Source organism: Elephas maximus, chromosome 20 (assembly GCF_024166365.1).
Source record: "Elephas maximus indicus isolate mEleMax1 chromosome 20, mEleMax1 primary haplotype, whole genome shotgun sequence".
In the NCBI taxonomy this organism is placed as follows: Eukaryota; Metazoa; Chordata; class Mammalia; order Proboscidea; family Elephantidae; genus Elephas; species Elephas maximus.
In genome coordinates, this window is record NC_064838.1 from 20,393,076 (window position 1) to 20,419,873 (window position 26,798).

The window sequence follows — 26,798 nt, forward strand, 5'->3', positions numbered from 1 at the left end:
GCCTACGATTTACACACCATCACGAACTGCTCTCTCCACATAAAGTCTTAGAGTTATAGATGATAAAGGACCATGGGATATGTTTTTCTATTCAAGTCTGTGCGTGGTCCAAACGGTTAACGTGCTCAGCTGTTTGCTGAAAGGCTGGTGGTTCAAGTTCCCCCAGGGACGCCTCAGAACAAAGGCCTGATGATCTATTTCCGAAAAATCAGCCACTGGAAAACCCCATAGAGCACAGCTCTACTCTGACACGTGGAGCTGTCACGAGTGGGAATCAACTTGATGGCAACTGGCTTTATTCAATTATGTATTATCTTAGTTAACAAAGCATAATCATTATTATCGCAGTGGTTAAGAGCTCGGCTGCTAACCAAGAGGTGGGCAGTTCGAATCCACCAGCCACTCCTTGGAAACCCTATGGAGTGGTTCTACGCTCTCCTATAGCGTCACTATGAATCGGAATTGACGGCAATGGGTTTTGTACATACGAAGTTAAATACATCTTGTCTTAGGGGAAGATTTACAGAAAGTAACAGCTAAAAACATAAATATGCTTAGTTCTTAGCTATTATAAGTAAACATGGCCCACTACCTAGCACAATTTTTAAAGGAACAAACATCTAGATATATAAAGTTACCTCTAAGTCAAAGTGTTTTCAATCCATTACCTCTCAAACTAACGATCTTCCTTCCATGCCCCGTGAGAGAAGTACTTTCAAATTCACTTAAAAAAATGTTTAAGCACAGTATGAGGAACATTCAGCTTCCAGTTTTGGTGCTTCAGATCAAAGTAAAGTCAAAATACCTTTCAACTCTTTCTCTCTAGCTTTTAGAACTGCTGATCACATATAGGTAATGACAGGCTAAGCTGCTATCACAAAGAGCCCAAAATACAGTGACTTAAGTAAGACATGAGTCTCTCTCTCATACTACCATCCTGACCCTGGAATGACCCAGTGCTGGTAGGGCACCAGCATCCCCATCACATGACCACCATCTCTGGCTCCAAGAGAGCTGCAGCAAGGGGTTTACCATTTTCCAACTAAATGGAAAGCAGAAAATAAGAAGAGGATAACAAGCACCTTCTTTCTTAAAGAACTGATTCAGAAATTGTACGTATCACTGCCCATCAGCCAGGACTTAGTCACATGACCACACCCAGTTACAAGCAAGGGAAGGAACTGGGGTCACTAGCAGAGTGGTCACATACCCAGCTATAATGCAGGAAGGCCTCTTACTAAAAGGAAAGGAGACAACAGGCTGTCTCTGCCACCTTTTCAGAGACCAAAAAGTATCCTACTGCCTTTTGAACATTCCCAGACCACTCTTCATAGCTAGCTACCCAGTTCCTTCCCGTCTCTGCCCTTCTGCTCATCAAAAAAATAAAAACCAAACCCAGTGCCGTCAAGTCGATTCTGACTCATAGCGACCCTACAGAACAGCGTAGAACTGCCCCATAGAGTTTCCAAGGAGCACCTGGTGGATTCGAACTGCCGACCCTTTGGTTAGCAGATATAGCACTTAACCACTATGCCACCAGGGTTTCCTTCTGCTCATCACAACCTGGCAAAAGCCAGAAGGAAGCGAGTATGATTACTCACACATGATGGATCCCTTTCCAAACTCATTTCTGTCCTCTCTTACAAGCCTTGAATTTAACGTGGCTTCTGTTTGTTTTAAGGCTTCCAGCAGTTTTGTTGCCTGTCCTCAGGGAAAAAGCCTCAAATACACTTATTTTAAATTACTAGAAGCAATGTTCCTTACTTCATTAGAATATATTAGTGTAAAACACAGGTTTTTGAAATATATTTATATAACCATTTTTCATTAGAAATCCCATGTAAAAAAAATGTATTTGTACAAACAATATTTATGTAAACCACAAATAGCTATAAGAATGCATTTAATAGGGTTGCTATGAGTCAGAATCAACTCGACAGCAATGGGTCTGGGTTTTTTTGGGGGGTTTTTGTTCAAGAACCTATTCATTGCATGAAGAAAGTACACCTGGCAAAGTATTCTAAGACCCTCTTGTATTTAGCAAGAAGGTTTAGAGACAGACTGTTCCCTCAGGTATAGTTTTTGAGATGTTCATTAATTTAGCTAATAGGATAGCGCCAGGTGTTCACGATGATATTATCTCACAAGAGAAAAAGCTTTACATCCTAGTTGACTAATAAAGATCTCTGCTTCCACATAACTGTGAGTCGTCAAGTAAGTGTGCCTATAACCATTTAACAACACTTCAACTCATGTTTACGCCTCCATTCCTGAGTAATCATACCTGTGTAAGTTTAATGATTTGTAAAGGTTGATCTGAGAACTGCAGGTCCTGATGCTACATTACCGCCTGGTAAGTGACACCACCTATTACAGGTAACGTTCAGTGACTGTGGACATCAGGAAAGCCTCCCTGAATGTACTCTTCTGCATTCATGCAGGCAAGGTGCCCCCAGCCTGTCCTTAACGTACCACCACCTTTTTCTGAGGGTTTTTAAGCACTATTTTGGCCTACCTCATTCATTCATAATACACAAACATATTTAAAATCTGTATTCAAGCAAAGAAACCAGGGAATGACAAACAACAACCATCCAGGAAAACACTAGAGAAACCAAATGCCGGAGTTCTCCATGGCCTTTTTTATTAGAGTCGTAAATCACAGCACCCAAAGGGTGACTTGGGAAGGTCTGCATACAATCCAGGTCTCACCGAGCAGCAGTACTGGAAAAAGCTACAGATGCAGTGCCAGTAATACTTGGGTGATTGCCACCATAAGTAACATTTGTCAACCATTTGTATGACTTAGCTACACTACAAAGCAGCTTTGCTATGTAATTCACAACATTTCAGTTAATTATACTTCTAAAAATAATCTACAGTGAAACAAAAGCCAGCTGAACACTCAATTCATTTGGGAAAGAAACCGTTGCCCTCAGGTTGAAGCAATTGGCCCAGGACCATGGCCCAACATTAAAAACCCTGTCAATACCTTTGAGAACTGCAAAGGGGCCCCCATCAGAATGCAAAGATGTCAGTCAGAGGTCTCTTTCTCTCCTGACTATTTTCTAGTTTTGCTACTTTTAAATCCTCCCATCAGCCTGAGACCAGAAGAACTAGATGGTACCCAGCTGCCAGCAATGACTGTCCTGACAGAGAACACGACAGAGAGTCCCTGATGGAGCAGGAGAAAAGTAGGGTGCAGAACTCAAATTCTAGTAAAAAGACCAGATGTAATGATCTGACTCAGAGTAGAGGGACCCCAGAGGACATGGCCCCCGGACTCTCTGTTAGCTCAAAACTATAAGCATTCCTGAAGCTAACACTTCAGACAAAGATTAGACTGGACTATGAGACATAAAATGATATTGGGGAGGAGTGTGCTTTGTAGCTTACGTAGATACATGAGACTAAGTGGGCAGCTCCTGTTTGGTGGCAAGGTGAGAAGGCAGAGGGGGACAGGAGCTGATTGAATGGACACGGGAAATACAGGGTGGAGAGGAGGAACGTGCTGTCACGTTACAGGGAGAACAATAGGGTCACATAACAATGTGTGTATAAGTTTTTGTATGAGAAACTGATGTGAACTGTAAACTTTCACTTAAAGCACAACTAAAAAAAAATTCAAACAAATAAATAAATTCTCCCTTCCTCTCTAAATTCCACTCCCAAACATCCCTGCCTTCTCTAGGGCAAAAACTAAATCATTCACAACCTGGCTCCTCTCAGAATAATGCAAAGCTGTCTATTCCACTGTACCCTTACTGGATGCACATCAAAGGAACCCGACGAAAGCACGGGGCACTCAAGCCTTTAGTCTGAATGGGCAGCCCTGCAGTGCTACAACTTCCAAAGCTGACACAGACAGCTATCTCTACAAACACGGAGGGGCTCATTGGTGCTGAACAGGATGCCCCTGCTTGCAAGTTCACTGACTATAAACGCTATGTGGTGTCAGAGCAAGTAGTAATGTGCCAAGACTCTTGGGCTGAGATTAACCACTGAAAGACAATATGGGAAATGTGGTGAGCCCATCCTTGTGAAGATAGGGCTCAGTGGGAACAGAGCATTTAGCACTTCCATTTACAAGCCTCTGGGGAGGAAAGTTGGGATCATTATAAAGCTGAAGATGTTAATAAAAGTCTTAGTGTTATAACTCAGGGCTACAATGAAAATGACAAGAATCATATCCAAGGCAAAGATAGGGACAAAAGTTCACCACCTAAGAAGTATCTGGAATTCAAAGTAAACCAGGCTAATAGTTTATGACAGAAGAGGAATCAAAATCCACCCTTCACCTGCACTCCTGTATCTGGCTAGCCACATCTGACTGAAGGAGTATTAATGAGCGAACGCCCGGCTGCTATGAAACAGATGAGAAGGGGGCCCGGGAGGCAAGGAAAAACAAAGAAAAATAGGAGTATCCTGCTCCTGGGCTAAATGGCCAACTTCAAGGTTTATTTCTTTTCTCTCATATTTTATCCTGGAAACACATATTTTATCCTTCAACATACTTTAATTTATTCCTCCAATTCTTACCGTCTCAAATATTTGAACAAGAAAAGAAAAAAAAAAAAGGAAAGAAAAATCTCATTCAAAACTTTCACTTAGAAACTTTGGTAAATATGTAAAAATTGTAATTTCACAGGGAAGTCATTTGATGCCTGGCTCTCCTACCGCTGATTTTACAATCTGCTAAGGATTTTAAGTACATTGTCTCATTCAATCCTCACAACTCCATAAGACAGGTATTATAGGACTTCTACAGCAACCCAGAGGACTTTCAAGATCACACACTAGTCTGTGGTGGAGCAGGAAGTTAAACTCGGAGCCCCATTTTTAGCTAGTATCCTATAAACCAAAAAAAACCCAAACCCACTGCCGTCAAGTCGATTCCAACTCATAGCGACCCTATAGGACAGAGCAGAACTACCCCATAGAGTTTCCAAGGAGCTCCTGGCAGATTCGAACTGCTGACCTTTTGGTTAGCAGCCATAGCTCTTAACTACTACGCCAAAAGGGTTTCCAGTATCCTATAACCAAAACAAACCTGTTGCCACTGAGTCGATTCCAACTCATAGCGACCCTATAGGACACAGCAGAACTGCCTCATAGAGTTCCCAAGGAGCACCTGGTGAATTCGAACTGCCAGCTTCTGCTTAGCGGCTGTAGCTCTAAACCACTATGCCACCAGTGTTTTCCAAGTATCCTATACTTACCCCTATATTTGGCATATTTCGAAGAGTTTCTATTCTACCTCAGATCACACACCCCTGCTATTTTTAAAGCTGGTTTTTAGAATGAATCACTAAAATAGCTCAGCAGACTACGACTGCTCCTGAAGCATCAGTCTGGATACATGCCACAGGTCAGATGAAAGGTCAGGAGGGCCAGTGCTTAAAACGACAGACTGGCTCTATTTCCTGTTAACAGGGATGTATGAAGAACTAACGGAAAGCGCTGCTAACACAAAAAAAAACAGGAATAAGAACCACCTACAATTTATCCAAGTAGAGCAAGGTAGAATTTAAATTAAAGGTAATGCCTTCTCTTGATTTGTAGGGCAACTAGCTCACCCTTGTGGATGGAAAACTCAACTATGCAACCACCAATTTCCTCCCACACCACCGTGTTAAGATACTGTCCTAAAATTCGGGAAACTCACTCAGACCAGTTGATATCCTTGATGACTTAAGTTTGAACAAATTTTTAAGCAGATCCACATGGCATAAACAGGCAGCTCTCTAAGTTGTGTTAACAATCCTCCTACACCTGAAAATTTCTCTATATAATGTGTGAAGTCTCTGAAAGATTCTTGAACACAAATCAAATATGAAATCCACATTCTGGTGAGAACCATAAATGTAAGAAGAGTCATCATAAATGATTTTCTGCTGTCCATTAGAGTTGATTTATCTATTTATTCATTTTGGATGATCTAGACTACTCAAAAGTAACCACAAAAATGTGTACTACAGTATCTGGTCTACAAATATTTATTGAGCACCTATTATGTAACAGGCACTATGTTAGACACTGAAAATATGGCAGATAACAAGCTAAATTCTCTGCCTTTAAGATGTTTTCCCTCTTACACAACGGAGAATCCCTGATGGAGCAGGAGAAAAGTGGGATGCAGACCTCATATTCTAGTAAAAAGACCAGACTTAATGGTCTGACTGAAACTGGAGGGACCCCAGAGGTCGTGGCCCCCCGACTCTCTGTTAGCCCCATACTAAAACCATTCTGTAAGCCAACTCTTCAGACAAAGATTCAACTGGACTATAAGACATAAAATGATACTGGTGAGGGGTGCACTTCTTAGCTCACGTAGATACATGCAACTATGTGGGCAGCTCCTGTTTGGAGGCAAGATGAGAAGGCAGAGGGGGACAGGAGCTGGTTGAATGGACAAGGGAAATACAGGGTGGAGAGAAGGAATGTGTGATCAGGTTGTAGGGAGACCAACTAGGGTCATGTAACAATGTGTGTGTAAGTTTTTCTATGAGAAACTGACTTGAATTATAGACTTTCACTTAAAGCACAAGAAAAAAAATATGTTTTCCCTCTTATGGTGAGAAATAACAAAAATTAATAAATAAACAAGAAAAATTTGAAAGAGTGATTACTTGCTATGCAGAGAATCAAAATAGTATGATGTGATAGAGTCCCTGCAGTTACTTCAGACTGAGTGGTCAAAGGCCACGACATTACCTGTAACAGAGAACTGTAAGCAATCCAAATGTCCACCAATAGTAAACAGCCCAAATATCCATCGGCTATGATGCAGATATCCAACAAAATATTAGACAGCCATGAAAGACTTGGGGAGGTCTGTAAGTGCTGATATGGAAGCTCTGAAAGATATACTACAAACTGAAAAAAGGTAACGGCAAAACATATATGAGCTTATGTGTATAAATTTCTTAAGCAAATATTTAGATGTGGGTATCTTACTTCCAAAAATCAGCCAACAAAAATCCTACAAATCACAATGGTCCCATTTGTAACCAATCATGGGGATGACACAGGACCAGGCAGCGTTTTGTTCTGTTGTCCATGGGATTCCCACGAGTCAGGGGCCACCTCAACGGCTGCTAACAACAACAGGCATTAAAAAGTACGTCCAATTTGTTAACACTGGTTGTCAACAGTGGTGAGGAGATCCTATATTCTGCATAATATCCCTCAGAAAGTATGTATATGTGTATATGTACAGATGTGTGCATGAGTGTGTGTGTATTTCTTTCACTTAAACATTAAAGTTTTATTAGTATATAAAGCTAAATCGGTGTGACAGAAAATGTAGGTCTTCTATTCTTCATCTATCTGAAACTGTTATGTTTTTAATTTATAGACTTAATACATCAGCCATCCACTCAGAGAAGGTGGTAATAAAACGACCATCTAAGAAAGGACTCTTTGTGGATAACATTTGGTTTAACGTTAAACAGGGCTCAGCCATCTCTTGTGGCTCATAAAAGTCCCAGCTCAGCTTTCATTGGTAAAAGTTGGTCCACCTGTTCTCTCTAAGGTAAGTAAGGCTCTGAAGATTCCTGCTTCCTCATAAAACCGTTTGTGGGGAAGACAAATCAAATTCATTCAACAGGCAAATTCATTTAACAGACAAAGAGAACTGGACCTTTTCCCACATTACTAATACTTAAACACCCTTACCACAGAGGAACGTTCAGATCTTCCAAGAAGATGACTCAATAACTACAAATGTCTATGTGTTAATTTCCCTAAATTTACTAAAAAATTAAAAAGGACCCCAATGATTCAAAAGGAAAAAGTACTTCAAAAGAATTTTCCAGGAAAAATCCGTCTATTATTGAGTGGCAATTTCCAATCAGGAGTGAAGACCCCATTTCCAAAATTAGCAAACCACTTTATGAGGCAATTACAACTATATGCTTACTAAATACCTGTTGCTGTCAAGTCGGTTTTGACTCATTGTGATGAAGCATGTAAGTATGCTTACAAAATAGGGAGGGGTAAGCTTGGTAACCGTGTCCGTGAGATTTTAGAATTAAACAAATGAGCCTAATTTTTAATTTCTTACCTAGTGCAGCATGATTTTCTTGCTCCTGGCTCTTTCCCAAAGAAGCCACCATTTTTGAATATGTATCAGTCCACCAAGGTTTATACTTCAAAACCTGTTCAATTGCCTCATCTTCAAAAAAGTCAGCTCTGGGGGGGAAAAAAATGGAATGGGCTTCTTATATAGGACTAGGCTGGTTTTCATTTTTTAAAATTTCACCTCAACTCATCACAGTAACACTACAAATAAGGCTCTTAATTCAAAGTACATTTCAAGGAAAGGCTGAGCACTGAATTTACTTTCTTCATGGTTACTAATCATAATAAAACAAAAACTAAGCATCTGACTAGAGGAATATTTGGCATGTCTGATCTCTTTAAATAGAAGATACATAAGAGAGTAGAGTACCTAAAGTGAATGGAAGCAATGATGAAGTATAGGAGCTAAAGAGAAGATTTCAAAGGGCAGCTCGAGAAGACAAAGTAAAACATTATAATGAAATGTGTAAAGACCTGGAGTCAGACAGCCAAAAGGGAAGAACACACTTGGCATTTAAGTTGAAAGAATTGAAAAAATTCAAGCCTTGTCAAAGCACAATGAAAAACGCCAAAAATACAAGGAAACTATTAGCTCAAGAGACAAAAGGGGCCACATAAACCAGAGACTCCATCAGCCTGAAACCAGAAGAACTAGATTGTGCCCAGCTGCCACCAATGATCACCCTGACAGGGAACACAACAGAGAATCCCTGGCACAGGTGAAAAGTGGGGTGCAGAACTCTAATTCTAGGAAAAGAACCAGACTTAATGGTCTGACTGAGACTAGAGGAACCCCAGAAGATATGGCCCCCTAACTCTCTGTTAACCCACAGTTAAAATCATTCCCGAAGCGAACTCTTCAGACTATAAAACATAAAACAATAGTCATGAAGAGTGTGCTTCTTAGTTCAAACAGATACGTGAGACTAAATGGGCAGCTCCTGTCCAGAGGCAAGATGAGAAGGCAGAGGAGGATAGGAGCTGTTTGAATGGACACGGGAAAGCCAGGGTGGAAAGGAGAAATGTTTGGTCACATTATAGGGATAAGAACTAGGGTCACATAACAATGTGTGTATAAATTTTTGTATGAGAAACTAACTTGAGCTGTAAACGTTCACCTAAAGCACAATAAAAAAATAAGTAAATTAAAAATAAAATGTACGCAGAGACTGAAAGAAGAGTGTTGACAGAGGCAAGCAGGGTCCAGATCACAGAAAACGTTCAATGCTATGCTAAGGAGTTAGGAGCTACGCTGTAAGTAAAAGGAGAACCAAGTAAGGATGTACGCAAATTTTCATTTTCCATACGTAAGACATCACAGCAGGAGTTTTATGGCTGATGGGTTGAAGAAGCCCCGGCTGGAGGTAGAGATACCAATTAGGCAATTAGGTGACAGCTGCAATATGCCAAACAAAGATAAGGAAGAGAAACAGAGTGAAGGAAATAATAAAGAGAGAAACGGTACAACTTCAGGATCGATGGGATGCTGTCTTAGTTATCTCGTGCTGCTACAACAGAAATTCCACAAGTGGATGGCTATAACAAACGTTTATTTTCTCACAGTCTAGGAAGCTAGAAGTCTGAATTCAGGACACCAGCTCCCAGAGAATGCTTTCTTTGTCAGCTCTGGAGGAAGGTCCTTATCATCAATCTTCCCTTGGTCTAGGAGCTTCTCAGTGCAGAGACCTTGGGTCCAAAGGACGTGCTCCGCTCCAGGCACTTCTTTCTTGATGGCATGAAGTCCCTCTCCTCTCTGCTCACTTCTCTTTTATATCTCAAAAGAGATTGACTCAAGATACAACCTAATCCTGCCTCATTAACATAACTTCCTCTAATCCTGCCTCATTAACATCACAGAGGCTAGGATTTATAATAGGACTTATAACACATATGTAATCAGATCACAAAACAGATGACAACCACACTGGGAATCATGGCCTAGTCGACACACATTTTGGGGGACACAATTCAATCCATAACATATGTGTGGGATAAGAAAGCAGAAGTCAAAGACAAACCCCCAGCTTCTAACCTGGGTGACTGTAGTGAAAAATAGCCATTCAACCGAATTAGAAAATTCAGGAAGACTGTACAGGAAAGATGACTCAGTTCAATTCTGGACATGGCAAAACAGAGGAGTCAGCGGGATGCCCAGTCACTCTCTACATCCTTCGCCTGCTCTTTCTTCATAGCAATCATCACAGTAGAAATACGGTCTATTTCCCCCACTAGAACATAAGCTCCATAAGTGAAGAGACCTTATTGTTTTCACCACAGTATCCTTGGTGCCTGCAACGCAACACTGCCTGGCACACAATTCATTCAAAGAAATACTTATTGAACAAATAAATTGCATAAATGAAAGTTTATCTATTGCCTTTTCCTAAGCTTGGTGTTTTGAATAGAGAGTCACCTTGGATGTAAGTATATGATCCTCTTCCTATCTCCCTAATTACTACTTGCATTCCTGAGATGATCACCTCGGTAAATCCAAAGGCTTTATCAGTATACCACCTTCTTTTACGAATTTATAGAAACGCAAAATCACATTTTAAAATGGTACCCTCAATGTTATATTATCATTTTTGTCACTTTTCTTACTTCACAGATAATTTAGAACATTGACTAAATTCTTCTCCTATTTCCTCCCAAAGAAATACGTGAGATTTTATGAAATGGCTGGGGTTAAAAAAAAAAAAAAACACAACAACCATTTAAAAAAACAATTTGCTTGGAAAGGAAAAAAAAAAAAAAACCCTCAGTAAGAGAAATATGAAATCTTGGTTATCATAAGCAAAAGAGGAATGATTATTACGGGATGTTTCAAGATCCCTTCAACATATTCTGGTGTAAAAAATAATGCCCAAAAGGAATTATAAATAGCCAAGAAATGGACAATCAAAAAATAACAAAAGCTTATGAATCATCTATTATATGCGCAGCACTCTGCTGGGCTGCAGAATATATTGCCGCCGCCCCCCCCAACAAAAATAATTTATTTTACATTAGAGGATTTTAAACATAATAATAACAATCCTTGAGGGCAGACTGTGATGTTTCTCATTGGCCATTTGAAATGTATAAATTTTCTATATAATTTACCTCCCTAACTGTGTCCTGCTTAGGCTAACATTCATATTAGTTTTTTTTTAAGTCCAAAAAAAAAAAATAAAAACCTGACAGTATGAGGAGACATCCTGACTAGTAAGAAATTAAATAACTTAAAAATATGTCATATATTGCATTAATGTAATACATCATGTATTATGTATTACATATAGCTATTCCACTTATATATGTACATATATCACACATACAATTTATCACATGCATTGTAGATTACAGAGAATTTAACATAAGCCTTTTTCCTCCACTGTATTAGCCATTAACAACAAAAAAGCTTTGAGCTAAAAAAAATTTTTTCATTGAAAATTCAGAAGAACTTTACTGGCACTTCATTTAATATTAACACATTTGGGTGAGTCAGTCAGCTAATATAAATAATGAGTAACACGAAAATTACAAATAGCCAAAGTCTTCGGCTACCAGAAAAAGTCACTCAGAACCTGCACCTCATGACTCCGCTTTCCCGATGGAGCCCATGACTAAATGTAAACCCCTCACGTAAGAAAAACCAATCCTTCAGAAATGGAAAGAACATGTCATACATACCATTAAAGAAAATGAGTTCTAGATAACGAAACAAAGAAGATGGAAAAAAATAAGGCTACTTCTAATATCACACTTCTGACTATAAATTCCAATTTCCTAATTCTCTCAGGCCATACAGATATTCTTCTGGTTTTAAAAGAGAAGAGATAGGTAGTTCTCCTAATTAAGCTCCCTCCCACTTGAAATTTCACTCTTGTAAAGCTCCTTTTGTTTTTATGCTTGCCTGAGAAATCTGCTGACAAGGAAATTTCCACTTTAAGTATTCAGCGTGATTTTAAATGGGTTTCTTCAAATTACTCTTCAGTGGACCTTTAAAACCACAATTGGAGAGATAAAGCTAATTAGAAATGGCAATATAAATGGAGTTGAATCTCTCAGATGTCCTCCGAAGTATAACATACCCTGCTCTTAGCCAGCTTCCCTTAGGATGTTCAACAGTCCCACCATTTATCACCACAATCACTCAAGGCAACTGCACATCACAGGACATGTTGCTGACATTCCAATTAGTATCCTACTGTGTCACAGAAGACGGCATGTTAATCACAAGAGCAACTGCAGTTAAACAGTACTAGTGGAAAGGACACAGACGATAACAGATGAGGAAAATTTTCAAAGTCCTGGCCAAGCCCCTCAGTAGTGGTGTGAAGTTGGGCAAGTCCCTTAGCTTCCTTTTCTCCTCTGCTGTGGAAACGAAATTAAATAATCACATGAGAGCGCTTGATAAGCAGAAAGCACCGTACAAATATGAAGCGATATGACTGTTATGGCTGCACCTAACAGAGGAGAAATGGTTGGCCCAGAGCTTGGAAAGAACAATAATTGAGATCCTACATCAACATGTGATCATGGCCCATGAGAGACATCACAGTCTCTCCTCAAGTGATTATTTACCTGTTCGTTAATTAGTTAAGCCTCTTAAGCAAATATAAGCCTAGCAGAGATATATTCCACACCACCCATCTGTCAGTTTGTCGTACTGTGGTGGCTTGAGTGTTGCTGTGATACTGGAAGCTATGCCACCAGTGTTTCAAGTACCAGCAGGGTCACCCATGGTGGACAGGTTTCAGCAGAGCTTCCAGACTAAGGAAGACTAGGAAGAAAGGCCTGGTGATCTACGTCAGATATTTAGCCAGTGGGAACCTTATGGATCACAACAGAACACTGTCCGACTTGCTGGCTTTGGACACATCATCAAGCAGGATCGGTCTCTGGAGAAGGACATCACGTCTGTGAAGCAGAGGGCCAGTGAGGGTGAGGGAAAGCCTTGGTGAGATAGACTGGCGCAACAGCCAGCAAAATGGACTCGAACACGTCGGTAATCGTAAGGATGATACAGGACCAGACAGTGTTTTGTTCTGTTGTATGTAAGGTCGCCATGAGTCGGAGTCAACTTGACAGCAGTTACTAATCTCTCTCTATGTAGAGACGCATCACCGCTAGTGACACAATTAATGCAGGAACATATAGAAAATACAACAGAACTTAAACTTAGATTTTATTGAAACTCTACCACGTTTGAAACAAATCCTTGATTACAGGTGCTAGTGTTAATTCTACGTGTCAGGAAGACCCAGGACCAGCCAGGAAACACAGTACACACAGATTTAAATTCTTGAAGAAACTGAAACATTTTCATTTAATCGTTAATCAGGACAGAAAGTCTACTAAAGAAAAGTGCGAACACTCTCATGAGCTTAGTGTTCTGTTTTTCAGCCTAGCAAGTATAAATTCAAAGAAATATGCTTAAAGAGTTCTGTTGCTCGGAAGGGCAACTGTGAAGCGACAGTTCGCAATATCACACAGATACAATGGCTATGGGCTCATCAGAATGTCAGGTGAGCTTTGAGCCATCATTAATTCCTAGAGTTCAAAAAGCACATACATAGAATAGTTAAAACGACACTTAATTTTTTAAAAAAGAAAGTTCAAGCCAATTATTTAATCCTGAAAACACTCAATACTCACAGGTAATGGTCAGGATCAAATTTGGCCAGCTCAGCAGCCTGGCGTTTCTGCCTTCGTTCAGTTGCAGGAGTAGAGTCTGGGTCCCCAATATCAATAACTTCACTCAATTCATCCTGAGAAGACCCAGAAAAAAAAAGGGAATCATCATTAGCTCCTACTTTAGTATTTAAAAAACAAATTTTGTCCAAAACGCCAAAAAGACAGGGAGAATCTAATTGATCAGTAAGCCATGATACTAGCTAGGACATTTAGATTCAAATCCAGCCAATGTTTGGTAAGCACCTATTACTTGCCAGGCCCTGCTGGAAACTTTCAGATAAATCACCTCATTTAATCTGTATAACAAGCAAACCGATTAGCACATATTAAGGCTCTAAAAGTTTAACATCAAAGACAAACTAGAATAAACCCCTACAAGCAGGCCCACCCAAACCCAAAACCCAGCAGGCAGGGGCATCTAATTCTCCATCTACTTCCCACTTACCCCCGGATATTTGAAAGTTATTAAAGACAGAATGGTTTGAATATCAGACATCCATATATAGGCTTTCCTTTTGTTTCTTCTTTCTATCCAAAAAAAAAACAAAAAGCCAAACTCCTTGCAGTCAAGTTGATTCTGACTCATAGAGACCCCACGGGACAGAGAACTGTCCCAGAGGGTTTCCAAGGAGCAGCTGGTGGATTTGAACTGTAAACCTTTTGGTTAGCAGCCAAGCTCTTAACCACTGCACCACCAGGGCTCCTCAAATAAGAATTACCGTATAAGACTACATATATGAAACCATGTACATTTTACTTTATGAGCAGATTTAAGGATTTTCAAGGGCAATTTTGATGTATATGACTTCCCATTTGAAAATTATAAAACAATCTATTTAATATTCGGAAACTCTGGTGGCATAGTGGTTAAGTGCTACGACTGCTGACCAAAAGGTTGGCAGTTCAAATCCACCAGGCGCTCCTCGGAAACTCTAGGAGGCAGTTCTACTCTGTCCTATAGGGTCGCTATGAGTCGGAATCAACTCGATGGCAATGGGCTTGGTTTTTTGGTTTTGGCATTTAATACTCAACTCTACTGAAACTGTGTTCACCAAGGGATATGCATTTTGATATGTACCATGTTTCCTAAGCCAAATCATATACAATATACCTGTTAGGAAAACTGCCTAGAAAACTACATAATCTTTTTTTAATCAGAATTATGAAGTAAAGAAGCCTTACACAATGTAAAAAAATTCCTAAAACTATACCTTTTATTTTTTCTTTTCTTTCGTCAGCTCCAGCTTCTACCATCAACACCCAAGCAAGGCAAGTAAAAAACTAGAAGAAGCTTAAAGGATATTAACTGAAAAGAAATCAAGGGGAATAACTTGGTTGAGTTTTGGAGACAAACTGGTAGGACAGATCTGTAAAAGAATTCAAGCTCATGTCTAACTGCTGATAACTGCCATCAGAGTAGGCCCTGACTCATGACAACTTCATTTCCATAGGGTTTTCACTGGCTGATTTTTGGACGTAGATTGCCAGGCCTTTCTTCCTAGTCTATCTTGAAGCACCAGTGGAATCCGCTCAGCATCTAGCAACATAAACTACCACTGACAGACGAGTGGTGGCTGCGCATGAGATGCACGGCCAGGAACTGAATCCAGGTCTCTGGCAAGGAAGGCGAGAATTCTACGACTGAACCACCGCTGCCTCGTTTCACGCCTAGTAACAGCAACAACAACAACAAAAAAAAAAAAAACGACTGCCATCAAGTCGATTCTGACTCATACTGACCCTACAGGACAGAGCAGGACTGCCCTAGGACTGCCCCATGGGGTTCGAGCTGGTGAATTCAAACTGCCGACCTCTTGGTTAGCAGATGAGCTCTTAACCACTATGCCAGCAGGGCTGCTGAAGGCAAGGCCGCTACAAGTGAGCTATGCTGAGTTAGGAAGGGAGACACTGGGGTACAGATGCTCCTCCACATAATCAAAATTCCTGCATCATGAAAAAAATCCTCTCATCCCAACCAGGATCAATACAGTTCACGTGTCTTCGGCATCCAGTGAGGCTGTAACAGAAATACCACAAGTGGATGGCTTTAACAAAGAGAAAGTAGGCTAAAAGTCCAAATTCAGGGGGTCAGCTCCAGGGGAAGCCTTTCTTTCTCTGTCGGCCTTCTCATCGGTCTTGCCCTGGACTAGGAGCTTCTCTGCACAGGGGCCCTGAGTCCAAAGGACACGCTCTGCTCCCGGCACTGCTTTCTTGGTGATCTGAGCTCCCCTGTCTCTCTGCTGGCTTCTCTCTTTTCTATCTCAAGAGATTGCCTCAAGACACAATCCAATCTTGTAGGTTGAGAACTGCCTCACTAGCACAACCGCTGCCCATCCTCCCTCATTAACATCAGAGAGGCAGGATTCACAACACACAGGAAAATCACACAATACCGGGAATCATGGCCCAGGCAAACTGAGACACTGATACACACATTTTTGGCGGGGTGAGAGGGAAGCAGAATTCATTCCATGACATCAAGTAACACAGTGAAACCTACGAGAGCCAAAATCGATGGGACTGTCTTTGTCTTCCCAGGTTTCACAAGTTTCTCATCTTTGACAGGTGCAGTCTTACCACTTTTGCATCACTCATTTCAGAGGAAAATATTTTGGTTTTCCTTTCTGACAGGTTTCCACCTTACATGGGTTCCAGCTTTTGCAGGTTTTACTGTATTGGCAATATTTCATCTAAGCGCATTCTAATACAGTGAAAGCATCCAGAGGCCTTTTTGGACGTCACTGAAACATTCAAAACATCTTAACACTTCTAAGAACAAACATTCTGGGCAAAAACTAGATTACTGTCTGTTCCCAGATGCATAAAAATTTGCATTCCAAAAGTTCCTTTGCAATTTACTTTTTAGAGACTTAGAATGTATTTTCCTATTGAAATACAACCATTGATAGTAGTTAAGAGTCTCAGGGCAATCCACAAGGTATTCAATCCATAACACACTTGAAATGGGCTATCGATGATACAAAGAGCTTAACAAGCAGGCAGCATGTTTCCATGGGGAAATACTTCCAGAGTTCCCGTACAGTCCACCAGCAGCATCCCCTCCCTGTGCAATGCAAACTGGACTCTTCCCTTCTTGCCCCACTTCCTCACCTGCTCATGGTGACGTCTGAACATGATGAACATATTTAATGTCACTGAACTATACATGTGAAGATTATTGAAATGGCAAATGTCTTGTTACCTAAATATTTACCACAATTAAAAAAAAAAAAAAAAAAAAACCTTTATGCTAATAAAAAGGAGCTCTGGTCTTCTTCCCTAAAGATTACAGCCTTGAAAACCCTATGGGGCAGTTCTACTCTGTCCTAGAGGGTCGCCATGAGTCAGCATTGACTCAACGGCAATAGGTTTGGTACAGGTTGCAGATGGTGAAGGACTCCTGGTGACACAGTGGTTAAGCGCTCAGCTGCCAGCCAAAAGGCTGGCAATTCAAACCCACCAGCCACGCCACAGGAGAAATATGGCAGTCTGGAAACCTTATGGGGCAGTTCTACTCTGTCCTAGAGGGTCGCTATGAGTTGGAATCAACTCGATGACAAGGGGTTTGGTTTGGGGTTTATGCTAATAAAACCAATCAGACACACAAACACACACACACAAAATAAAAGCCCTGCATGAACTAGTCCTTGTCCTTCTCCTTCTGGCTCAAATACACTCGCACCACATACCAGACTTCTTTCCATTTCTTGAACATGCCAATTCAGTCCCAACTCTGAGCCTCTGCACTGGCAGTACCCTCTCATCGCTTAGGATTCAGTGCAAATACCACCTCCTCTAAGAACCTTCTCTGGGCCTCCCAGCCAAAGGGGTACCCCTGGTCTCTCACATCACCCCCGTTTTCCTTCACTTGTCACTGTCTCAATTATTTTGTTTACACGATTACCACCTGTCTGTCTCCGCAACAGAACATGGTTTCCATGAGGGCAGGGGTCTCCGCCATCTTCTTCCCCATTGCATCCCCAGCACTGTGCCCGGCCTTCAGTATTAAATCATTCACTCAGCAAATAATGGCTGAGGGCCTACTATGTGCTAGGCACTATTCTGGGAGCTGCAGATCCAATACTAAACACATAGACAATGCTGCTGCTCTACAGGAATGAGAAATAAAACAGTAAGAACGCAGCTATCCTTCCTTTCTGCCTCCTCTCCCTCCCTGCCTCCACACTCAGAGCCTTCATGTAGAGTTGTGCAACTTGTACAAAGCAGAATGGGAGTACCGCCTCACCCTCCAGGCTTGTACTAGGCACAGCCATATAAAACACCCTGTTCAAAGTGGACCCTAAAGTGAAACTGGAACAAACTGAAAAGCAAAGCTAGCCTGGGGTGTAGAACTCTGTCTAAGGCATCAACTAACTAAAGGGAAGGAAGAGAAATGCTAAACTTCCATAGCAAGAAGAGAGTGATTTCTTTTTAAAGCACTGCTTCGGCTACTAGTTATTAGAGCTGTTTGAAGATGGGCATCCTCAAGTAAAAGTCAGGCAGGATTTCAATCAGGTTTACGCAAGTTTAGGCAGGCAACGGTGGTTTGGTAGCAGAATTTTCACCTCCCACGCAGAAGAGAAGAAGCCTTGGTGGCAAAATGGTTAAGTGCTGAGCTGCTAACTAGAAAGTTGGTGGTTCGAACCCACCAGCCGCTCCACAGGAGAAAAGACCTGGCAATCTGTTCCTATAAAGACTACAGCCAAGGAAACCCCATGAGGCAGTCCTACTCTGTCCTATAGGCTCACTGTGAGTCAGAATCAACTCACTGGCACCCAACAACAACACGCAGGAGACCCAAGTTCGATTCCTGGACAAGGCACCGCATACACAGCCACCATCTGTCTGTCAGTGGAGGCTTGTGTGTTGCTCTGCTGCTGAACAGGTTTCGGCGGAGCTTTCCGACTAAGACGGACCAGGAAGAAAGGCCTGGGGATCGACTTCTGAAAACCAGCCAGTGAAACCGTATGAATTACAACAGTCCAATCCACAACCAATCATGGGGACTGCACAGGACCAGGCAGCATTATGTTCTGTTGTGCATGGCGTTGCCAGGAGACAAGGCTGACTTCGCGGCAGCTAGCAACAGCAGCAACAACAACAAGAAGGCCCAGATAAGGCAGTGACTGTCCAGAGAGAAGATGAAGAACCCTGTGTGTATCTGGTCAGTGGGTCTCCCGGAAACAACAGCCTCCTGGTGCAATGAAGGGAGCAGAGGGCCAGCAAGCCAGACGTCCTGTGGCTGCTGGCGGCAGTGGTCCCAGGAGCCTGCTGGCTGGGCTCCCAGATGCTCCAGGACTGTTGCTGCTGGCTGCCATGGCCACCAGGACTCTGCTGGAAAGCCCTGCTCTGCGCAGCCACGGCAGGGTTCCAGAGGCACCCTGGCAGCAATTTCAGAAAGGAAAGGAGGAGAGTGTGCGGGGGGGGGGGGGGGGGGGAGGGAAGAAGGGGGCTGAAAGGGAATTTGTTTCCGCAAAAATACTTTCATTTTCTCCTCATCATCAGTATAAAATACTAAAGTTACTGAAGCAAATCCTGCATAAAAGGTTGAAAAAGGTATGAAAGGCCACAAAGAGTTAAATTATTTAATTAAGATAACTATGAATTAGAATTATGAAAGAGTTTTACCTTCTTTTTTCTATATATTTTTATAATGACTATGTATTGCTTTTATCATCAGATAATTTAAAGCTATTTTTCATTTGGGGGAAAAAAGAGGCTACAAAAATACTAATGAAGTATGAGTAGTCAAAGAAACGTTATGGATATTATCTTGTCCAAAGGCAGAGCTACAGAAACCCTATATCTGTGGAAAAACATCAGTTTGAGAAAATGTTGATGCTTTTTAAACACATTATTTTAAATTAGAAGAGCAGTTCCCAAAGCTCTTACTTATACAGTAATTGTTACAATTTCTTCTTACTAGTTGCCTTTGAGTCAACTCATGGCAACCCCATGCGTGTCAAAGCGGAACTGTGCTCCATAAGGTTTTCAGTGGCTGAATTTTTCTAAATAGATCACCAAGGCTTTCTTCCAAGGCACCTGTGGGTGGCTCCAAACCTCCAGCCTTTCAGTTAGCAGTCACGGGCGTTAACCGTCTGCACTACCCAGGGGCACAGGAGAATGGTATTGTTAATCTTGTCATGTTAATGGCCAGTTTCTAGTCACATGGTATAACTGTCACAATACAGTAGTTGTAACGAACTCTACAAGTAATATCAATTATGCAAGTTTTTTTTGTGGCGATATCTCATACCCCAAAGAGGGCACCCTTTCATTCTCAGCATCTTGGTTTACACATGAGTTTCGTAAGTCCTGATAATTTCCTAGCTGTCACGAAGGACACTGTAGTCCTCAAATTTAATTCATCCCAAAAAAATGCAATTTTCTTCAAAGACTAGACATGGGTACTGGTTCGTCTCCTGGGAAAATGTGCAGTGGTAACGGTAACGATGCCATAAGGAAATAGGCAGGCCGAGCTGATGCACGCACAGTGCCCGGCACGGTGTTATACTCGGGAACTGTTAGCTGCTGTTGCTGCAAACCCTGCAGGGCCACATCACTAACCAAACCCCTTAGAGCCAAAGGAGCTTCACAATCCAGACCTTGGAGAGTTTAGGAAAGTAATGTGGTACCCATATTTTATTTAACCTCTCAGAAGCCTGGGGCAATGCCCCATATTCAAACATATTAATATTTCCACAGCACAATTTTTTAATATGCAAGCTAAGTGGGATTAAAAAAAAAAAAGACCCATATCAGTTTAGATCAGGTTTGGCCAGCAAATTAATATGAAAAAAACTTTTCATTTTCAGAACGTTTTGTGATCCCGGAATTACACATGGGGTTGGGAACCGGCACTACTTACTACCGGTATTACTAGTTGCACGACCCCTTAGAGTTTCTCAGAGATACAGCTTTACTTTTTTCTACATTAAGGGCAATATGCGTTCAGATTGTTTTAGAAAGGCAAACCTCATTCGTTTAAATTTTAAAGAACAGTTTAATGATTTTAGACAATCCAGCTCAATGCTCAGGAATAACAAACATTAAATTCAGTGGTTCGTTTCTGATGGGGAAAGAGACAGAAGCAATCAGGAAAGGACACACGGGGGCTTCGACTATACTGGTAACGTTTTAGGTTTTAAGCCAACTGACAGCTATCTAGGTATTTGGTGTATTAGTTAAGATATGCAAAAAGATACAGAGAATATTTCATAATAACCTTTTTAAAAAGCTATATTACATATTTAGTGAGCACTTTCCATAGAAATACAAGAACTTTCCACCTAACAGGAACTTGGCTTGGCTCACCTTATGGCACTGTGCATCTTATCAGTAACCAGTCAGAAACCCTCAAAAGGAACTTCCCCCCAAACCAGCAGCAATTAAGAAACCAAATTCCCTTGCCTCAGGAAACACTTTTAATCTGAATGTACAATCTATACTTAGCCTGTGTGACATTTACTGTCCTGTGTTTACAGCTTTAGACCCGGCAAGCCCAAAACGAACTGACCACAAACGAGCTCTTGGCCAAACAACTGAGGTCCGTTCACTAAAGTGGCTGCTGTAGACAAAGCTGACTCCATTCTAACTACCTCAGAGATCACCAGGGACTGTGATTCGGGAGAGAATATGGGGAGACCATAATTCAGCAGAAAAACATCTAAGGCTTTTGAGGGAAGTATTTCATCAGCATTATCTGCTCCTACGGAATCCCAATTTTGTTCCCTTTGAAGAATTTTGAGAGCACTTTGTATTTTTCCAGGGCAGGGGTCTTTATAGCATCTTATACTTTTCCAGGAGTTTTTACATGCAGTATCTCATTAAATTTTCAAAACCATCTTAAGAAGTAGATGAGTAAATTTATCCCCATTATAAAGATGAGAAGAAACTTAATAGTGGTGAAATAATTGACCTGGCATCACAAATCTAAACAGGGGCAGAAGTTGGACCAGGCTTTGGGACCTTTATTTTTCCTTGGTGGAGTCACAAATGTCTTACTATACCACATTCTGAATTGGAGCCCTGGTAGCACAGTGGTTAAGAGTTCAGCTGCTAACCAAAAGGTCGGCAGTTCAAATCCACCAGCTGCTCCTTCAAAACCATGGTGGGGCCGTTCTACTCTGTCCTTTAGGGTTGCTGTGGGTAGGAATAGACTCAATGGCAACAGGTCTTTTGGAAACAAGTTTAATATTCTCTATTCAGTTAAACTAAAACCGACTGCACCACCAGGGCTCCCTACCCAGTTAAGGATGAAGTGAAAGGAGCTGTTTATCGCTGTTTCTGAAGGGAAAAACGGTAAGGCTCCAAGTCAGCAGCTGAGCAAACACTTTGCTCATACAACATTTCAAGGGATGTGTCTTCGATGAAATGACATATGTACAAAATAATGTAAAATCTCTCCTATCCATTTCATTCATTTCGATCTCCCTACATAGCCTAAAATGTACTGTAATTTCCTAAGCTGTCTGAAGAACAGAGAAAAGGCAACGTCATTCATTTTTAGCCCAACTGAGAATTAAGCAGGTTTTAACAGGAGATGCTACTCAACCTCCACCAAGAGCAAATAGTCACAACAATTAGAGGTGTCTAGCATTATTTTCACTGTAGAGGAAAGGACGTTCAGAGATAAACGTTAAAAACAAAAGATCAGAGTAACAAACCTCGAAGTGTAAGCAGAACTGAAATTAAAATAGCCAGAGACCGAGGTCTTTTAGAAAGACAACGTACCTGTAACCGCTGAAACACTCCTGATCGTAAGTTGCCAAATCCATAGCAGCACTGTGGATTCAAAGCACCTTCTGATACCTCCTCATAGGGGGACTGTTCAATCTCCCAGTCAAATTCTTCATCATCATCTTCTACGCCTTCCTCAGAAATCTCAGAAGCACCTAAACATGTTCAATACTAATTTTTTTTTAATAGTATTAGATTTCCTAGCTACTACTTAAGAAGTAGTGTAGAAAAAAAATGCAGGCACATGAGCACCAAAGGTCAAGAACAAGAAGATTCACAGCACCACTATCTGTAACAGCCCAACAATGGAAAAAACCCAAATGTCTATCAGCTGTAGGATGTATAAATAAAAGTGGTATATTCGAACAATGGAATACTCTATAACAATGAAAGCAACTAGACCTCAGCAACCATATGGATAAATCTCAGAGAAATAAGACAAAAAAGAACACATATGTAAAAATTATACATACAATTCAAAAGCAGGCAAAGCTGAGGAAAGTGATGCCCTTGGAGAGGAGGAAGGAAGAAATAACTGGGAGAAGACACAGGGCAAAATTCCAGTGTGTTGGAAACATTGCATTTCTTGATCTAGGTGGTGGTCACTTTATTTAACTCATCGGACGTTATATTTCTGATCTTAGCTAGAGAGATTAATATTTTGCCAAAGGCAGAGATGCTGTTCCAATTGGTCAAAAAATGTGATTGACCTGCTGGTTCAATAGGATTCTTTATGCCTTTAAGTTATGTATCACCAAATGAAATATTTTCACGCGTCTACCACCTGATTTTGTCACATTAAGAATTTTCTCCAATTTCCAATTTACTGTATTCCTTTTCCCTACAAACACATAGCTTTCCAAATATTTCTTTTTACCTTTATTTCCCCCCAACTGCAATGAACATACCAATTTCTTCCACAAGTGGTTTCGCAGTCCTAGATTTTCTGGGCGCGAGAAGAGCAGTCAGCATGTTCAGCCCCTCAAAATGCTGACCAGGAGTTTCTTTGGGCAATTGAATGGTAAAAATTCCTTAAAGATAAGTTTGTTTTATGTTCAGATAGATTAAAATAGTCAAAGGTTTCACAAATATATCTAAGAAATACATGTTTTGGTAAAACATAATTGTAATTCATAAAGCTCCAAAATTATCGGTTTATTACAGATTTAGTAAATAAAAATTAAGATAGAAAAAAGTTCAAACTGGGTTTTTCAGAAACACTGATCCAGCTCCCACCTCTATAAGAAATTAATCTGTTCAGGCTGCGGAATGATTTATGTTGTATCACCGTAACCAATTGGTAATATTAAGAGTCCAAGTCAAAACTTCTAAAAATCAATGGCTTGAAAGGTAATAGCTTAGAACTAACAACTACTAATAAAATATATTTCTGGACTCCAAAAAAAAAAACTAATCAGGATACCTAACCCAATAGAGAGGACGTTTGGTGGCACAGCGGTTAGGCTGCTATCCAAAAGGTAGGTGGTCCGAATCTACCAGCCACTCCCTGAAAAGATTACAGCCTAGGAAACCTTATGGGGCAGTTCTACTCTGTCATATAGGGTCACTATGAATTGGAATCAACTAGACAGCACACAGCAACAACACAATAATCCAACAGAGAATAACAGCCAATTTGAAAAATATACAAAATCTTAAGCAAAGCAATCACGGCTTAGTAAAATTTCTTCGGTATCTCAAGCGATATATTCCCAAAGTCTGTCTAAGGCAGATTCAAAACCAATTCTACCTATGCTTGTCTTTTCCTTCCTTGACTAGGTTTATCCACCTCACCTAGGCTCCCCTCTGGACATACTGCATTATTTACTACTCTTACATTTTAAAACATTTTCTCTCACTCAGTGTACTGAAGTGCATTCTAATATATCAAACACAAATCGACCTAAGTATTTCCACATATTCAATCTTCCTAAGCCCCTGTGTACTTTTAAAATTTAATAACTTTCAGTATGCAACCTACCTGAATGAAAAGCATATTTACTACCCAGCAAGACAGTTTCATTCTACTTCACTATCACATTAACTACATTGCATTACAGGTTAGAACTTTGTCATTTAACTCCTCCCACCCTCCCTCCCTTACCCTAGTTCACTGAGGTCAATAAACGTTCACTGAATAAATTCCAGAAAGAGTACGCAAGGTATTCTTATTCTGGATCTAGCGGCAATGGAAAATCCAGGGCTTCCATAAAGGCAAAATAAACTTCTCCATGGCCAGGAAAAATGAGGGGCTTATCAATCATGAGAAGAAAATTCAATCAGCCTTTAAGTGCCATCTACGGACAGTTCCTCTCGCAGGTTATGAAAATTTAAGTTTGAAATTATAAAAGGAAAATTCCTTTCAATAGTTTATAAATCAACCACAAATTTTATAATCAATTGCCTTTCACATTCCAACTTTTACTTTTAAACATCTACTAAACGTAGGGGAAGTAGGAAATAAAACATCTGGAAAAAACAGAACCAGAGTATTTAACTAATTTAACTTTGCTTTGAAGGATACTGTGAAATATTTTAAAAGCCTGAGGAAATAATAACTGTTAAGAAATCCACAGATAACAGACACTCAACATTAAAAAACAGAAAAATGCGACAGGGACAGATTGTACTTGAAATACATCTAAAGGTCCCCATCATTTCCTGAAATATTATGATATAGTTCATCCAACATGAAGAATTCAAAGAAAAAAACATAAAACATTCCAAACACAATACCTTTGTCTGCATCATAGGATCCTTGCTCACTTCCATTTTCTACAACTCTTCCAGGAAGGGTTAATCTGCAGATGTAAAGGAAGGTCTTATGATGTCCTTAAATTACAAAGCAGCATAAGTGATCATCAATGACAGCATACATTTACCTACGCGAATCTATCAACCATTTTAAGAAAATTCCTCAGTATTCCTTCCACATTTTACAAACTAAACAACTCCGATTCCTTTCCCAGGCCAAGGAAATCAGAGACGGCGCCATCTTTCTCTCTGAATACTCCCATGCTGTTGTTAGTTGACGATGAGTCAATTCCAACTCACAGTGACCCCACCTGTTACAGAGTAGAACTGCTCCACAGGGTTTTCTTGGCTATAATCTTAATGGAAGCAGATCACCACACCTTTTCCTCTGCGGAACCACTGGGTAGGTGCAAAGTGCCACCTTTTAAGCTAGCAGCCGATCACAAACCGTTTTTGCCACCTAGCAACCTTGAATACTCCCTAGTCACCAATAAAACAGATAGTTAAAAAGAAAAGACACGATAAATGTTAGTTATCGGTATTGTTATAGTACTTTACCCCTTCTAATGAACAAGAGGTTTACTTGTACACCTGGCACCTAACACAGCAAATACTCAAACAAAAGTTTACTAACTGGCTTCAAAAATAGAAAAATAAAATAAAAAGTGAAAAAATGGGAAACAAAGAAGAAATAAAACCAATTGCCTGTATCAGGCAAATTATTAGTTTAAAAAAGAAAAAAAAAAAAACAGAAACAAAAGTTTTTTTTTTCTCAATTCTCATTATTACTCATATGGGATTTTTCCCTTTCATACAAAAGGAAATGAACTGATTCTACTGCTTTCGGTCTTCCACTGAGGCCCCAAAAAGCTTCTATGGCTGCCTGACGTGGACTAGATAACTTAAACTCACCAGCACGGCAGATCAGGTCCACTCCATTCCATTCCAAACTTTGAATTTTAGCCTGCTTTCTTCCTGTTCCTCTCCTGCTTGCTTTCTACCCCAACAATTCAAAACATGGCGGACCCCAAAAGGCCCAGTGCTTCCCAACTTAACCGCCTTTGATTCTAACAGTTCCTTGAATGACAATGTATGTTCTAAACCAAGATCCATTTGGGAGCATTTTATGGATAAATGAGTTTGGGATGATGGCTCCAAGCAGGAACTCTGAGTCAGAATCTGAACTGAGGCCCAGTTCTGCCATTTATCAGCTGTGTAACCTTCTCTAGGCAAGTTAATTCACTTCGTCAAGATTCACATTCCTTGTATGTAAAAACACTCCTTAAGTCCTACTTTACAGATTAAGAAATTGTGGCTAAATGACTTGCCCAAAAGGAACCCTAGTAGTGCAACAGTTAAGCACTCGGCTGCTAACCAACGGTTGGTGGTTCGAATCCACCCAGCGGCTCTGAGGGAGAAAGATGTGACCATCCATTTCGGTAAAGATTTACAGCCTTGGAAACCCTATGAAGCAGTTCTACTCTGTCACAGCCGTAGCTCTTAACCACTGCACCACCAGGGCTCTGTGGGGTTGCTAAAAAAAA

General features: G+C 40.7%; 1 protein-coding gene across 1 annotated transcript in view; it reads right to left on the minus strand.

The window, feature by feature from the left end:
• Nucleotides 1-26,798, minus strand: part of SHQ1 (SHQ1, H/ACA ribonucleoprotein assembly factor) — a 135,621-nt gene that overhangs the window by 106,500 nt on the left and 2,323 nt on the right. Inside the window, exons 2-6 of the mRNA XM_049862428.1 lie at nucleotides 25,237-25,301; nucleotides 23,409-23,531; nucleotides 22,495-22,655; nucleotides 13,723-13,835; nucleotides 8,066-8,193 (exon numbers count right to left, since the gene is read on the minus strand). Of these exons, the coding sequence (XP_049718385.1) occupies nucleotides 8,066-8,193; nucleotides 13,723-13,835; nucleotides 22,495-22,655; nucleotides 23,409-23,531; nucleotides 25,237-25,301 (590 nt within the window). The remainder of the gene's footprint in view (nucleotides 1-8,065; nucleotides 8,194-13,722; nucleotides 13,836-22,494; nucleotides 22,656-23,408; nucleotides 23,532-25,236; nucleotides 25,302-26,798) is intronic.